The sequence below is a fragment of the Coregonus lavaretus genome (assembly GCF_964263955.1).
Source record: "Coregonus lavaretus genome assembly, chromosome: 11".
NCBI lineage: Eukaryota > Metazoa > Chordata > Actinopteri > Salmoniformes > Salmonidae > Coregonus > Coregonus lavaretus.
The window spans coordinates 5741975-5756899 of record NC_139998.1 but is presented as its reverse complement, the minus strand read 5'-3'; the positions used below and the strand labels follow the sequence as shown (position 1 = coordinate 5756899).

The 14925-nt window shown below is 41.7% G+C and overlaps 1 protein-coding gene across 1 annotated transcript in view; it reads left to right on the top strand.

Annotated features, from left to right (window-relative positions):
• LOC311136729 (nuclear receptor subfamily 2 group C member 1-like) overlaps positions 1-2351 on the top strand; it is a 29865-nt gene extending 27514 nt beyond the window's left edge. The window contains exons 13-14 of the mRNA XM_084170989.1: positions 1671-1776; positions 2004-2351. Of these exons, the coding sequence (XP_084027115.1) occupies positions 1671-1776; positions 2004-2175 (278 nt within the window). The 3' untranslated portion in view covers positions 2176-2351. The remainder of the gene's footprint in view (positions 1-1670; positions 1777-2003) is intronic.
• The last annotated feature ends 12574 nt before the right edge of the window (positions 2352-14925 follow it).

Below are 14925 nucleotides of genomic sequence, written 5' to 3'. Positions count from 1 at the left end.
ATGTTCATTGGCAAACTTCAGACGGCCCTGTATATGTGCTTTCTTGAGCAGGGGGACCTTGCGGGCGCTGCAGGATTTCAGTCCTTCACGGCGTAGTGTGTTACCAATTGTTTTCTTGGTGACTATGGTCCCAGCTGCCTTGAGATCATTGACAAGATCCTCCCGTGTAGTTCTGGGCTGATTCCTCACCGTTCTCATGATCATTGCAACTCCACGAGGTTAGGTCTTGCATGGAGCCCCAGGCCGAGGGAGATTGACAGTTCTTTTGTGTTTCTTCCATTTGGGAATAATCGCACCAACTGTTGTCACCTTCTCACCAAGCTGCTTGGCGATGGTCTTGTAGCCCATTCCAGCCTTGTGTAGGTCTACAATCTTGTCCCTGACATCCTTGGAGAGCTCTTTGGTCTTGGCCATGGTGGAGAGTTTGGAATCTGATTGATTGCTTCTGTGGACAGGTGTCTTTTTTATACAGGTAACAAGCTGAGATTAGGAGCACCCTTTAAGAGTGTGCTCCTAATCTCAGCTCGTTACCTCTATATAAAAGACACCTGGGAGCCAGAAATCTTTCTGCAAATCAATTTATAACATTTGACATGCGTTTTTCTGGATTTTGTATTCTGTCTCTCACTGTTCAAATAAACCTACCATTAAAATTATAGACTGATCATTTCTTTGTCAGTGGGCTAACGTACAAAATCAGCAGGGGATCAAATACTTTTTTCCCTCACTGTATGCATCTGTTGGTCACATATACATTAAATGAGATGTGCCTCACATTGGGCCTCAGTATCTCATCACGGTGTTTCTGTGTATTCAAATTGCCATCGATAAAATGCAATTGTGTTCATTGTCTGTAGCGTATGCCTGCTTATACCGTAACCCCAACGCCACCATGGGGCACTCTGTTCACAATGTTGACATCAGCAAACCGCTCGCCCACACGACGCCATACACGTGGTCTGCGGTTGTGAGGCCGGTTGGACGTACTGCCAAATTCTCTAAAACGACGTTTGAGGCAGCTTATGGTAGAGAAATGAACGTTAAATTATATGGCAACAGCTCTGGTGGACATTCCTGCAGTCAGCATTCCAATTGCACGCTCCCTCAAAGCTTGAGACATCTGTGGCATGGTGTTGTGTGACAAAACTGCACATTTTTAGATTGGCCTTTTATTTTCCCCAGCACAAGGTGCACCTGTGTAATGATCATGCTGTTTAATCATGTGCTTGATATGCCACACTTGTCAGGTGGATTGATTATCTTGGCAATGGGGGGATGTAAACAAATTTGTGCACAACATTTGAGAGAAATAAGCTTTTTGTGCGTATGAAAGATTTCTGGGATCTTTTATTTCAGCTCATGAAACATGGGACCAAGACTTTACATGTTGTGTTTATTGTTTGTTCAGTGTATAATAGACAGCAGTGAAATAGAAACGTGTAGACAGTCAGTGACGGTTGTTTGGTACCATGGTGATTTACTCGATTAACTCTGATGCACACCACCTTTCCTTTTGTTAAATTAACTTGTTCTCTCTGTGTGTGTGTGTGTGTGTGTGTGTGTGTGTGTGTGTGTGTGTGTGTGTGTGTGTGTGTGTGTGTGTGTGTGTGTGTGTGTGTGTGTGTGTGTGTGTGTGTGTGTGTGTGTGTGTGTGTGTGTGCGCACTATAGACCACCCAGGCATTGACAACACCTTACAGATAGAGCGGTTCCAGGAGAAGGCTTACATGGAGCTACAGGACTATGTTACCAGGACCTACCCAGAAGACTCCTATCGGTCAGTAACTAACTACATTCTACCACTAAATCCAACTCTAACATCTCATTCATCCTCCATTTGTCTGTTTCTCTCTCTCTCCCTCTCCCACTGTCTTTGCCTCCCTCAATTAAATTGTCAAATTCTTATGCTTTCCTCTCTTTTCAATTATAAATGATTTATTGGCATGACATTCACATGAATATTATTGCCAAAGCAAAGATTCATAACATTTCTCTCCCTGTCAGGTTATCCAAGCTGCTGCTGCGTCTCCCGGCCCTGCGGCTGATGAATGCAGCGGTGACAGAGGAGCTGTTCTTCGCTGGCCTCATCGGCAACGTGCAGATAGACAGCATCATCCCTTACATCCTCAAGATGGAGTCCACGGACTACAACAGCCAGGTGGCCACTGGCGTCTGACCTTTGACCTGACCCACTCCGACCTGGTCGCCACAGCAGCCAGAAGCATCACCTGGTCACCGTGGCAACATCACCTGCAGGCCAACTGTAGGGCTGTAGGTGAACGTCCAATGAAATGTTAACGTTCTGGGTAAAACTGCAGGGTCGTGTTCATTAGGGCGCACTGTTAGCAAAACGTTTTGCATCGAGATACATTATTTTTTATATATATACATACATACATACATACATACATACATACATACAGTGCCTTCGGAAAGTATTCAGACCCCTTGACTTTTTCCACATTTTGTTAGGTTATAGCCTTTTTTTTCTCATCAATCTACACACAATAACCCATAATGACAAAATTTTTGAAAATGTATTAAAAATACAAAACCTGAAATATCACATTTACATAGGTATTCAGACCCTTTACTCAGTACTTTGTTGAAGCACTTTTGGCAGCGATTACAGCCTTGAGTCTTCTTGGGTATGACGCTACAAGCTTGGCACACCTGTATTTGGGGAGTTTCTCCCATTCATCTCTGCAGATCCTCTCAAGCTCTGTCAGGTTGGATGGGGAGCGTTGCTGCACAGCTATTTTCAGGTATCTCCAGAGATTCAAGTCCCGGCTCTGGCTGAGCCACTCAAGGACATTGAGACTTGTCCCGAAGCCACTCCTGTGTTGTGTTGGCTGTGTGCTTAGGGTCGTTGTCCTGTTGGAAGGTGAACCTTTGCCCCAGTCTGAGGCCTTGAGCGCTGTGGAGCAGGTTTTCATCAAGGATCTCTCTGTACTTTGCTCCCTTCATCTTTCCCTCGATCCTGACTAGTCTCATTGGCCCTGCCGCTGAAAGACATCCCAACAGCATGATGCTGCCACCACCATGCTTCACCATAGGGATGGCGCCAGGTTTCCTCCAGAAGTTACGCTTAGCATTCAGGCAAAGAGTTCAATCTTGGTTTCATCAGACCAGAGAATCTTGTTTCTCATGGTCTGAGAGTCTTTAGGTGCCTTTTGGCAAACTCCAAGCGGGCTGTCATATGCCTTTTACTGAGGAGTGGTTTCTGTCTGGCCACTCTACCATAAAGGCCTGATTGGTGGAGTGCTGCAGAGATGGTTGTCCTTCTGGAAGGTTTTCCCATCTCCACAAAGGAACTCTGGAGCTCTGTCAGAGTGACCATCGGGTTCTTGGTCACCTCCCTGACCAAGGCCCTTCTCCCCCGATTACTCAGTTTGGCCAGGCGGCCACCTCTAGGAAGAGTCTTGGTGGTTCCAAACTTCTTCCATTTTAGAACGATGGAGGCCACTGTTCTTGGACCTTCAATGCTGCAGACATTTTTTGGTACCCTTCCCCAGATCTGTGCCTCGACACAATCCTGTCTCGGAGCTCTACGGACTGTTCCTTCGACCTCATGGCTTGGTTTTTGCTCTGACATACACTGTCAACCTTATATAGACAGGTGTGTGCCTTTCCAAATCATGTCCAATCTTTTTAATTTACCACAGATGGACTCCAATCAAGTTGTAGAAACATCTCAAAGATGATCAATGGAAACAGGATGCACCTGAGCTCAATTTCGAGTCTCATAGCAAAGGGTCTGAATACTTATGTAAATAAGATCTTTCTATTTTTTTATTTGTAATACATTTGCAAAAATGTATATACCTGTTTTCACTTTGTCATTATGGGGTATTGTGTGTATATTGCTGAGGATTTTTGATATCCATTTTAGAATACGGCTGAAACGTAACAAAATGTGGACAAGTCGAGGGGTCTGAATTCTTTCCGAAGGCAGTGTGTGTGTGTGTGTGTGTGTGTGTGTGTGTGTTTGACACACACACACACACACAGTACCAGTCAAAAGTTTGGACACACCTACTCATTTAAGGAATTTTCTTTTATTTGTACTCTTTTTTTCTCCATTGTAGAATAATAGTGAATACATCAAAACTATGAAATAACACATATGGAATCATGTAGTAACAAGTGTTAAACAAATCAAAATATGTTTTATATTTAAGATTCTTCAAATAGCAACCATTTGCCTTGATGACAGCTTTGCACACTCTTGGTATTCTCTCAATCAGCTTCACCTGGAATGCTTTTCCAACAGTCTTGAAGGAGTTCCCACATATGCTGAGCACTTGTTGGCTGCTTTTCCTTCACTCTGCCGTCCGACTCATCCCAAACCATCTCAATTGGGTTGAGGTCGGGGGATTGTGGAGCCCACGTCATCTGATGCAGCACTCCATCACTCTACTTCTTGGTAAAATAGACCTTACACAGCCTGGAGGTGTATCATTGTCCTGTTGAAAAACAAATGATAGTCCCATTAAGCCCAGATCATATGGGATGGCGTATCGCTGCAGAATGCTGTGGTTGCCATGCTGTTAAGTGTGCCTTGAATTCTAAATAAATCACAGACAGTGTCACCCCCACACCATAACACCAACTCCTCCTCCATGCTTTATGGTGGGAAATACACATGCGGAGATCATGCGTTCACCCGCACCGCATTTCACAAAGACGCTGCGGTTTGAACCAATCATCTCCAATTTGGAGTCCAGACCAAAGGACAAATTTCCTTTGCTCGTGTTTCTTGGTGTCCTTTTAGTAGTGTTGTTTTTGCAGCAATTTGACCATGAAGGCCTGATTCAGTCCCCTCTGAACAGTTGATGTTGAGATGTGTCTGTTACTTTAACTCTGTGAAGCATTTATTTGGGCTGCAATTTCTGAGGTGCAGTTAACTCTAATGAACTTATCCTCTGCAGCAGATGTAACTCTGGGTCTACCATTCCTGTGGCGGTCCTCATGAGAGCCAGTTTCATCATAGCGCTTGATGGTTTTTGCAACTGCACCTGAAGAAACTTTCAAAGTTCTTGAAATGTTCCGTATTGACTGACCTTCATTTCTTAAAGTAATGATGGACGGTCGTTTCTCTTTGCTTATTTGAGCTGTTCTTGCCATAATATGGACTTGGTCTTTTACCAAATAGGGCTATCATCTGTATACCCCTCCTGCCTTGTCACAACACAACTGATTGGCTCAAACGCATTAAGGAAATAATTTCCACAAAATAACTTTTAAGAAGGTACACCTGTTAATTTAAATGCATTCCAGGTGACTACCTCATGAAGCTGGTTGAGAGATTGCCAAGAGTGTGCAAAGCTGTAATCAGGGCAAAGGGTGGCTATTTGAAGAATCTCAAATATAACATATATTTTGATTTGTTTAACACTTGTTTGGTTACTACATGATTCCATATGTGTTATTTCATAGTTTTGATGTCTTCACTATTATTCTACAATGGAAAAAATTGTAAAAATAAAGAAAAACCCTTGAATGAGTAGGTGTGTCCAAACTTTTGACTGTTAGTGTGTGTATATACGTATATAGTGCCTCCATGTTTATTTTTTTCCCACTCCATTTTGGAAAGTTTTCTTTCCGTTTCGTACCTACTGAACACGACCCAGGTTGGCTGCATTGCTGTGTGTCCACCTCCCAAAACAGAATCTGAAGTTTTTCTCAATGTAATCTGATGGCTTTCAATGCTGAAACAATCCTCTTCTTTGACAACCTGATTATAGCTCAAGGAGCAAGACTATGCAGTATACACATAGAGCAGTTACAGCCACCACGCCTACCGTTATTCTCAGCTTCAACAAATGAACTTTGAATCAATCAAGCTTCGTAGATTGTGCTCTTTAGTAATGTACATTACATATGTAGGATCTTCATTTGATCACTTTTGTTGCTGAGAATTTTCCTGCACAACAGGAAATGCAAACTTGTGTAGTCAGGGTTTAAAACGGCTTCTGAAGTTTGTACTTTACACTTTAAAATGTCAGACTTGATTTACCCTAACAAAAAATGTATCAACCTTTACAAAAAATTATAATTCACATTTCCTGTTTCTTCAGGATTATTTTCCTGTTACAAACTGGCTCAAGTTAAGATCCTATATCTGTGTTTTTCTTTATATCCCTTCAAGCCTTTCATTTTGTGCTAATGATCTCATTTGTATTTTGATGAACGGACGGACGGAGGAGCCGTTTGCTTTTTCGAGTGCCCCCGTCGCCTGGTTTCAACATGCTCTTGTATTATTTTCGAACGTTTTTTTGGAGAAACGTTTTGTCAATGTGAATTGGTTTGTCACGATGTGATCAGTATATGAAGGTTATAACCTTTTTATGGTATTGTTTGTTTGCCAATCCGAAGGAAAAGGCTTGCATCACGAGTCAACTCTTGTCTAACATGGAACATTTGGAACTCAAAGAATCATGTATGTATGTGTATATATAAATATGTATATAGAAAGAAGTGAAGAAAAAGCTATCATGGACTACAGCTGCTTATTACAAGAATTCCAGCTTTTTGACATGTAAATGTAGTTGCTAAAACAATTGTCAAGTCATTTGAAAATAAAATGTCCTTTCAATGGTCAATCAAATGTATTTTATAATCAATCACATTTTTCAATGACGGGGTGTCCTTTTTTTGATGACTACTTCACCGTTGTAGCCTGGTTCCAGATCCATTTGGGCTATTGTTACGAAACCAATAACTAGCCTGCTAATATTGTTGCGCTTGCTAAGTCTAGAGGTCTTAGGCCTAGTTACACGGTCTGTAACCTGAATGAACGTGTGCATTTGTGAAAAATCCGTGTATGTGCCTAGTTGTTGAATGTAGCCTACACGTGCCCAGGGCAGTGCTTCATTTGTAAATCTGGAGGTGCCGGAACAAAAAGTGAGCGTGAGGTACCAGAATGCATGAAAAAATATATATATATATTGGTCGCAGATGTTATTGCGAGTGTAGCATAATGCTTGTGTTCCTAGCTCCAACAGTGCAGTAATATCTAACAATACACACAAATCTAAAAAGTAAAAGAATGGAGTTAAGAAATATTCGGTGGAGTAATGTCCGGTGTGTGTGTGTGTGTGTGTGTGTGTGTGTGTGTGTGTATACACTACCAGTCAGAAGTTTGGACACACCTACTCATTTAAGGGTTTTCTTTATTTTTACTATTTTCTACATTGTAGAATAATAGTGAAGACATCAAAACTATGAAATAACACATATGGAGTCATGTAGTAACCAAAAATTTGTTAAATCAAAATATATTTTATATTTGAGATTCTTTAAATAGCCACCCTTTTCCTTGATGACAGCTTTGCACACTCTTGCCATTCTCTCAAGCAGCTTCATGAGATCGTCACCTGGAATGCATTTCAATTAAAAGGTGTGCCGCCTTAAAAGTTAAATTGTGGAACTTCTTACCTTCTTCATGTGTTTGAGCTAATCAGTTGTGTTATGACAAGGTAAGGGGGGTATACAGAATATAGCCCTATTTGGTAAAAGACCAAGTCCATATTATGGCAAGAAGAGAAACAACAGTCCATCATTACTTTAAAACATGAAGGTCAGTCAATCCGGAAAATCTCAAGAACTTTGAAAGTTTCTTCAAGTGCAGTCGCAAAAACCATCAAGCGCTATGATGAAACTGGCTCTCATGAGGACCGCCACAGGAATGGAAGACCCAGAGTTACACTACCGTTCAAAAGTTTGGGTCACTTAGAAATGTCCTTGTTGTCGAAAGAAAAGCAATTTTTTTGGTCCATTAAAATAATATCAAATTGATCAGAAATACAGTGTAGACATTGTTCATGTTGTAAATGGCTATTGTAGCTGGAAACGGCTGATTTTTTATGGAATATCTACATAGGCGTACAGAGGCCCATTATCAGCGACCATCAGTCCTGTGTTCCAATGGCACGTTGTGTTTGCTAATCCAAGTTTATCATTTTAAAAGGCTAATTGATCATTAGAAAACCCTTTTGCAATTATGTTTGCACAGCTGAAAACTGTTGTGCTGATTAAAGAAGCAATAAAACTGGCCTTCTTGAGACTAGTTGTGTATCTGGAGCATCAGCAATTGTGGGTTCGATTACAGGCTCAAAATGGCCACAAACAAAGAACCTTCTTCTGAAACTCGTCAGTCTATTCTTGTTCGGAGAAATTAATGCTATTCCATGCGAGAAATTGCCAAGAAACTGAAGATCTCGTACAACGCTGTGTACTACTCCCTTCACAGAACAGCGCAAACAGGCTCTAACCAGAATAGAAAGAGGAGTGGGAGGCCCCGGTGCACAAGAGGACAAATACGTGTGTCTAGTTTGAGAAACAGACACCTCACAGGTCCTCAACTGTTAGCTTCATTAAATAGTACCCGCAAAAAACCAGTCTCAACGTCAACAGTGAAGAGGCGACTCTGGGATGCTGACATAGGCAGAGTTGCAAAGAAAAAGTCCAGTGTCTGTGTTCTTTTGCCCATCTTAATCTTTTTTATTATTATTATTGGCCAGTCTGAGATATGGCTTTTCCTTTGCAGCTCTGCCTAGAAGGTCAGCATCCCAGAGTCCCCTCTTCACTGTTGACGTTGAGACTGGTGTTTTGCGGGTACTATTTAATGAAGCTGCCAGCTGAGGACCTGTGAAGTGTCTGTTTCTCAAACTAGACACTCTAATGTATTTGTCCTCTTGCTCAGTTGTGCACCGGGGCCACCCACTCCTCTTTCTATTCTGGTTAGAGCCTGTTTGCGCTGTTCTGTGAAGGGATTAGAAAAACCCTTGAGTAGGTGTGTCCAAACCTTTTACTGGTAATATATATATATATATATATATATATACACACACACACACAGTGCATTCAGAAAGTATTCAGACCGCTTGACTTTTTCCACATTTTGTTACGTTACAGCCTTATTCTAAAATGGATCTTTCTGTACTTTGCTCCGTTCATCTTTCCCTCGATTCTGACTAGTCTACCTGTCGTGAAAAACATCCCCAAAGCATGATGCTGCCACCACCGTGCTTCACTGTAGGGATGGTGCCAGGTTTCCTCCAGATGTGACGCTTGGCATTCAGGGCAAATAGTTCAATTTTGGTTTAATCAGACCAGAGAATCTTGTTTCTCATGGTCTGAGAGTCCTTTATGTGCCTTTTGGCAAACTCCAAGCGGGCTGTCATGTGCCTATTAGTGAGGAGTGGCTTCCGTCTGGCCACTCTACCATAAAGGCCTGATTGGTGGAGTGCTGCAGAGATGGTTGTCCTTCTGGAAGGTTCTCCCATCTCCAGAGAGGAACTCTGGAGCTCTGTCAAAGTGACCAATGGGTTCATGGTCATCTCCCTGACCAAGGCCCTTCTCCCCCGATTACTCAGTTTGGCTGGATGGCCAGCTCTAGGGAGAGTCTTGGTGGTTCCAAATTTCTTCCATTTAAGAATGATGGAGGCAACTGTGTTCTTGGACCTTCAATGCTGCAGACATTTTTTGGTACCCTTCCCCGGATCTGTGCCTCGACACAATTCTGTCTCGGAGCTCTACGGACAGTTCCTTCCACCTCATGGCTTGGTTTTTGCTCTGACATGCACTGTCAACTGTGGGACCTTTTTATATAGACAGGTGTGTGTCTTTCCAAATCGTTGCCAATCCATTGAATTTACCACAGGTGGACTCCAATCAAGTTGTAGAAACATCTCAAGGATGATCAATGGAAACAGGATGCACCTGAGCTCAATTTCGAGTCTCATAGCAAAGGGTCTGAATGTAGTGTGCAGTGCGATGGCGTCATTCCTGGATCTTTTGGGGTGGTATATAAATTGCAGTGGGTCTAGGGTGTCGGTTAAGGTGGAGGTTATATGATCCTTAACTAGCCTCTCAAAGCACTTCATGATGACAGAAGTGAGTGCTGCGGGCGATAGTCATTTAGTTCAGTTACCTTCTCTTTCTTGGTTACAGGAACAATGGTGGACATCTTGAAGCAAGTGCGGACAACAGACTGGGAGAGGGAGAGATTGAATATATCTGTAAACGCTCCAGCCAGCTGGTCTGCGCATGCTCTGAGGACGTGGCTAGGGATGCCGTCTGTGCCGTTAACCTTGCAAGGGTTAACACACTTAAATATCTTACGTCGGCGGTGGTGACCCACTTCGGTGACACTGTGTTTCCCTTGAAGCGGGCCGCGATGTGGCTGGTTTTCGCTTTATAATCCGTGATTGTCTGGTGTCCCTGCCACATAAGTCTTGTGTCTGAGCCGTTGAATTGCGACTGCACTTTGTCACTGTACTGGATAATAAAGCATTGCATGCATTTACTTTGTTTTTGTGTAGTGGCATAGAGCAGTAGTGTATTGGCGCTTGCATAAGTTGCACAGACATCACAGGAGGCCGTTGGCACCTTCATTGGGGAGGACGGGCTCATAGTAATGTCTGGAACAGAGTAAATGGAATTTACTAGATTGCTACAGATGGCTATATCTGTCTGCTAATACAGGACTAGTAAAGGCCCATGTACTACTTTTTAATTATCTTTATATATTTGTATTCTGATTTTTCAGGTGGTGCTTTAGCACCCTCAGCACCCCTACTTCCCGAGGCTATGCATGTCATAGGAAGCTGCTGAGGGGAGGAAGGCTCATAATGTTTACACCTCTCACACAATGGTGGTGAGGTATCTGGGTATATGTTATGCAGTTTAACTTTTGAGCAATGTAACCTGTGTACCACCTTAAACTGAACAAGGTTTTGTCTGGCTTTCACTGAACTATGGTTAATATTCCTGAGAGATTCTTCCGAATTCTCATCTGAGATTTCTGATCCAAGTTCCTGCTGCCAAGGCCTTTTAATGGTGTCTGTGTATACCTCTATGTGGGCCTGTAGCTCAACATAAAGTCTAGAGACTGACCCTTTTGAATGGGGTTTGACAAGGATAAGGCTATCCAATGTATGATTATTTGGCTCAGTGCCATACTGTGGGATATGTGTCCTTAAGAAATTCCTGATTTGGAGGTCTCTGAAAAAATGTGTTGCTGGCATGTTAAATGTACCTTGTAATTGGTGAAATTAATCTAACTGACCATCAATGTACTGTATAAATCATTAATAGTTGTGAGCTACTTCTCCCTCCACTGTGAAAACAGCACATCAGCTCTGTCTCTCTTGACCTCTTGGTCGGCCAATCCAAGCAGATTACTATTTGTTCAGATGGTGACAACATAAATATGTACTAAAAGGAAAAAAATCCAAATGCATTACTAAACTAAAGACTCAAAACAAACAAAAGGCCTCATGGCAACCAAACATAACCCGCAGCCTCACGGCTTGCAAGCTGGGACACTGATTGACGATCCCTAATTGGCAGTACCTGATGTGCTTATCAAGGCTTAGCACAGCACCTAGACCCGGTTGCTGCCACCTGGGGGATGGAGTGTGGAAGTGTATCCTGGATAGTGTGTTTGTCTATGTCCTAACACTAACCTTCCCCCCCATATCATAACACTATCATGCCAACTCCTTGTCACTCATTGTCATGCCAAACATGCTTCACTTGACAATGAGCAATGGAGTTGGCAAGAGCACAAACAGATCTGGGACCAGGCTATTACCTATGCACATCAAAGGGGAATTATATTATTTGGGCTGCGGTTACACGTGTCCCAATTCTGATCTTGGGCAAAAGAACAGATCTGATTGGTCAAAAGACCAATTAGTCGAGAATTAGAATTAGACAGCGTTTGTGTCACCGGAGAAAAGTAAGATATGCTGAAAGTGGTTCAACTAGGGCCAGTTTTTCAAAAAGTTTAATCAGGATCAGAATGATCCGGATTCTGTAATCCTTATTTTGATCTAGAAACCATAATATCAAGATCACAGAATCCAGATATTCAGTGCATTGGAGAGGTCTCTATATTGCCATCTCCTGGACGAGTTATGTTACAACATTTTGTTTATCCAAAAAGGCAGCCCAGTTGTTCAAAACTTTTGATCTGGATCAGAATGATCTCTTTTTTATATCCACAATCAGATCAATCTGGCGGTTTTTTAGCCAGTCTTTCAGAAAATAATCAAATAGTGTCATTCCACGGGAGGCTGCTGACGGGAGGACAGCTCATAATAATGTCCGGAACGGAGCAAATGGAATGGCATCACATGGAAACCATGTGTTTGATGTATTTGATACCATTCCACTGATTCTGCTCCAGCCATTACCAGGAGCCCATCCTGATCCAGACGCCACAATGTCAATGTCACAGAATCTGGATTTTCAGTGCTTTGAAAAATCACCATCTCACTGGATAACTCAAATAATTCTAAACACAAATACATATTGTTCAGAAGTCTAAATCATCTGAAAACGCAACTTCGGCATCTTTCAAGCGTGCTTGAAGTAAGCGAATGCACAGTTTTGTCTCTTTCTGTTGGAGCATGACAACTTGATCTGCTCTTCAGCAAGACAAGTCTACTTTTCTGCCCTTTCCATTTCCTTCTTTACAAGATTTCCATAGGCATTATCACTGGTGTATTTCTCAAGATGAATTCTATCCTAATAACTACCTTTGAGTTTTGAAAAATGTAAAAACAACATTTAATCCTGATTAAAGGTGAGATTGGATTACCAAATCCTTATCCCTATCCAGAAAATCAGAATCAAATTCTTCAGTTTTGAAAAACCCAATTCTAACATTTAATCCTATCTGATTGGGGAAATCCTAGTAGATAACTCCTGGTCAGTACAGGCTAATTCCAGTTAATTAATTCCAGTAATTCCAGGTCAATTCAAGGGAATTCTGTAGAAAATGAGGAGGCAGAGGAATGGGGAGATTCCAGAGTTAAATTGCTTTACATATGGAGCTGGTTTCCCAAACACAAATGAAATCTAGTCCAGATTAAGCCTGGACTAAAAAATCCAGGACTATGCTTAATCTGTGTCGAGAAAACCTGCCTTTAGGATTTATTGATGGTGACCCCAAGCTTTTATTCATATTCAAGAAGGTACAGTATGTAACATCTTATGGACTCGCTAGTGTACGTTCATTGTTGCTGATATTGATCTCTAGATGAGGTGAATTGGAGTTAACCACATGCTCTCAGCTAAATGGTAATACAAAGTGTCCCATTAGCCTGTCCAACCCATACACCCACCTGTATTCTGATAGGCTTTAGCTAAGAGATAAGGCTTTAGCTAAGAGATATGTCTACAAGCAGCTTTATTTAGGCCTATATCTGATTTGCTACAGAATTTGAGAGAAGTGATATTGCTGAATATCACAATAATTAGCCATTTAATAAGGTTTGAGTAGGTGAGACACGGAATGAGAAATTACCATTTCTATGGATCATGCTGCTAGACTGATGTTGCGTACCCACTGTTTCGATAAATTGAGAAGGTCACCAATTTACATCACAGTGGTCTCTCTCTGTGAGTATCAGAAAAGGGGCAATTATCTACCCACAATGCAGTCTCCCTCCCAGGGTCCAAGAGGCTATTTCTGACCCGGATTACCATATTTCCCATTAATATTGACTGACTTTTATGTTTTTTTCTGTTGTTTGTTCAGATTACATTGCTTATCATTCAAAACAATAAGAATCTATAGTCTAATTGCCTATTATACTGTGTGTGGATAATCCTGACCTTCTTATGACTATGTGGCTTATCCTGTTGTTGTGACTTTGTTCTTGCAGCAGACTATGCCAGAGGTATGGATATCTATCATTGTTATGGCAAAAGGGTTAGAAATGGTGACCAATTCAATAAAAATAGGCAAATCTCCCCAGATCCGGATCATGTTACAGCTCTTGGTCTGTGTTTACACAGGCAGCCCATTCGGATAATTTTTTCACTAATGAAATCTGTTGACCAATCAGATCAGCTCTGAAAAAGATCTGATGTGAAAAGATCTATTGTGATTGGACAAAAGACCAATTATTGGAAAAAATATCAGAATTGGGCTGCCTGTGTTAACTCAGCATTATTATGTTGGTAGCGCAACGAGCAACAGTAACTGTTATTCACATAGGCCTAGATTATTTACATATCTTTCCCTTGAATCATTTCAATAATGCAAAATCTGTATATTGAGATCCTAATAGCTTTTGGTGTTATCAGAGTCAAATGTCTTAAAGTGAAAGTTAGTCTTATTGATTGATCAATATTTGATCAGGCTGATGCAAATAGGGTAGTGACGGGGGTAGTACTGACACACACACACACACACAGATCTGTAAGCCCTTTTTTGCTGTTGTCACCTGGTGAATGTCTCCTAAAAATGAAACTCATTGGTAAGCACATTAAAACTTAATGACCTAGTGAATACGTTGCTGGCTTCTGTTTTTAGATTCCATTGTCAGGTGACCAGGGATCCAATATCCTCATATCTGATTCTACCGCTTCTGCACAGCCCCTAACATATTATCAATCAATTGCCTCAGCCCCTTTTGGCATTGGGACTATTCTTTTACTGCACTGGGCACGTATTCATGAAGCATCTCCGAGTAGGATCAGGTCCTCTCTGTCCATATAATCAATTATATTCATTATGATGTAAAATACAAAACTGATCCTATATCAGCACTCCGACTCTTTCTGAGATCGGGCCCTGTTCTCTGTCTGTGTCCATTCTGGTGACCACTCACTCATAACACGTTTTGCATTTCAGGCACAACCCAAGCCTCACCAACAGAACAGGAGATGTCGCAACAACAACATGCCTGTGTAAACTCCAGATAAGGTATCCTATTCAGGTAGTAAGCCTTCCAACACCTTCAAAGCTAAGAACAGTAACAATTGTTTGTAAAGAAAAGGAACAAAGTTAACCAATTTATGATGCAAGATAAACTGGTCTTGAATGGCTGGCCTGTTTCCAATCCCATGGATTCCTAAGGTATCTATTTCCCTTCTCTCTCCCCTTTCATTGTACGTATCACTG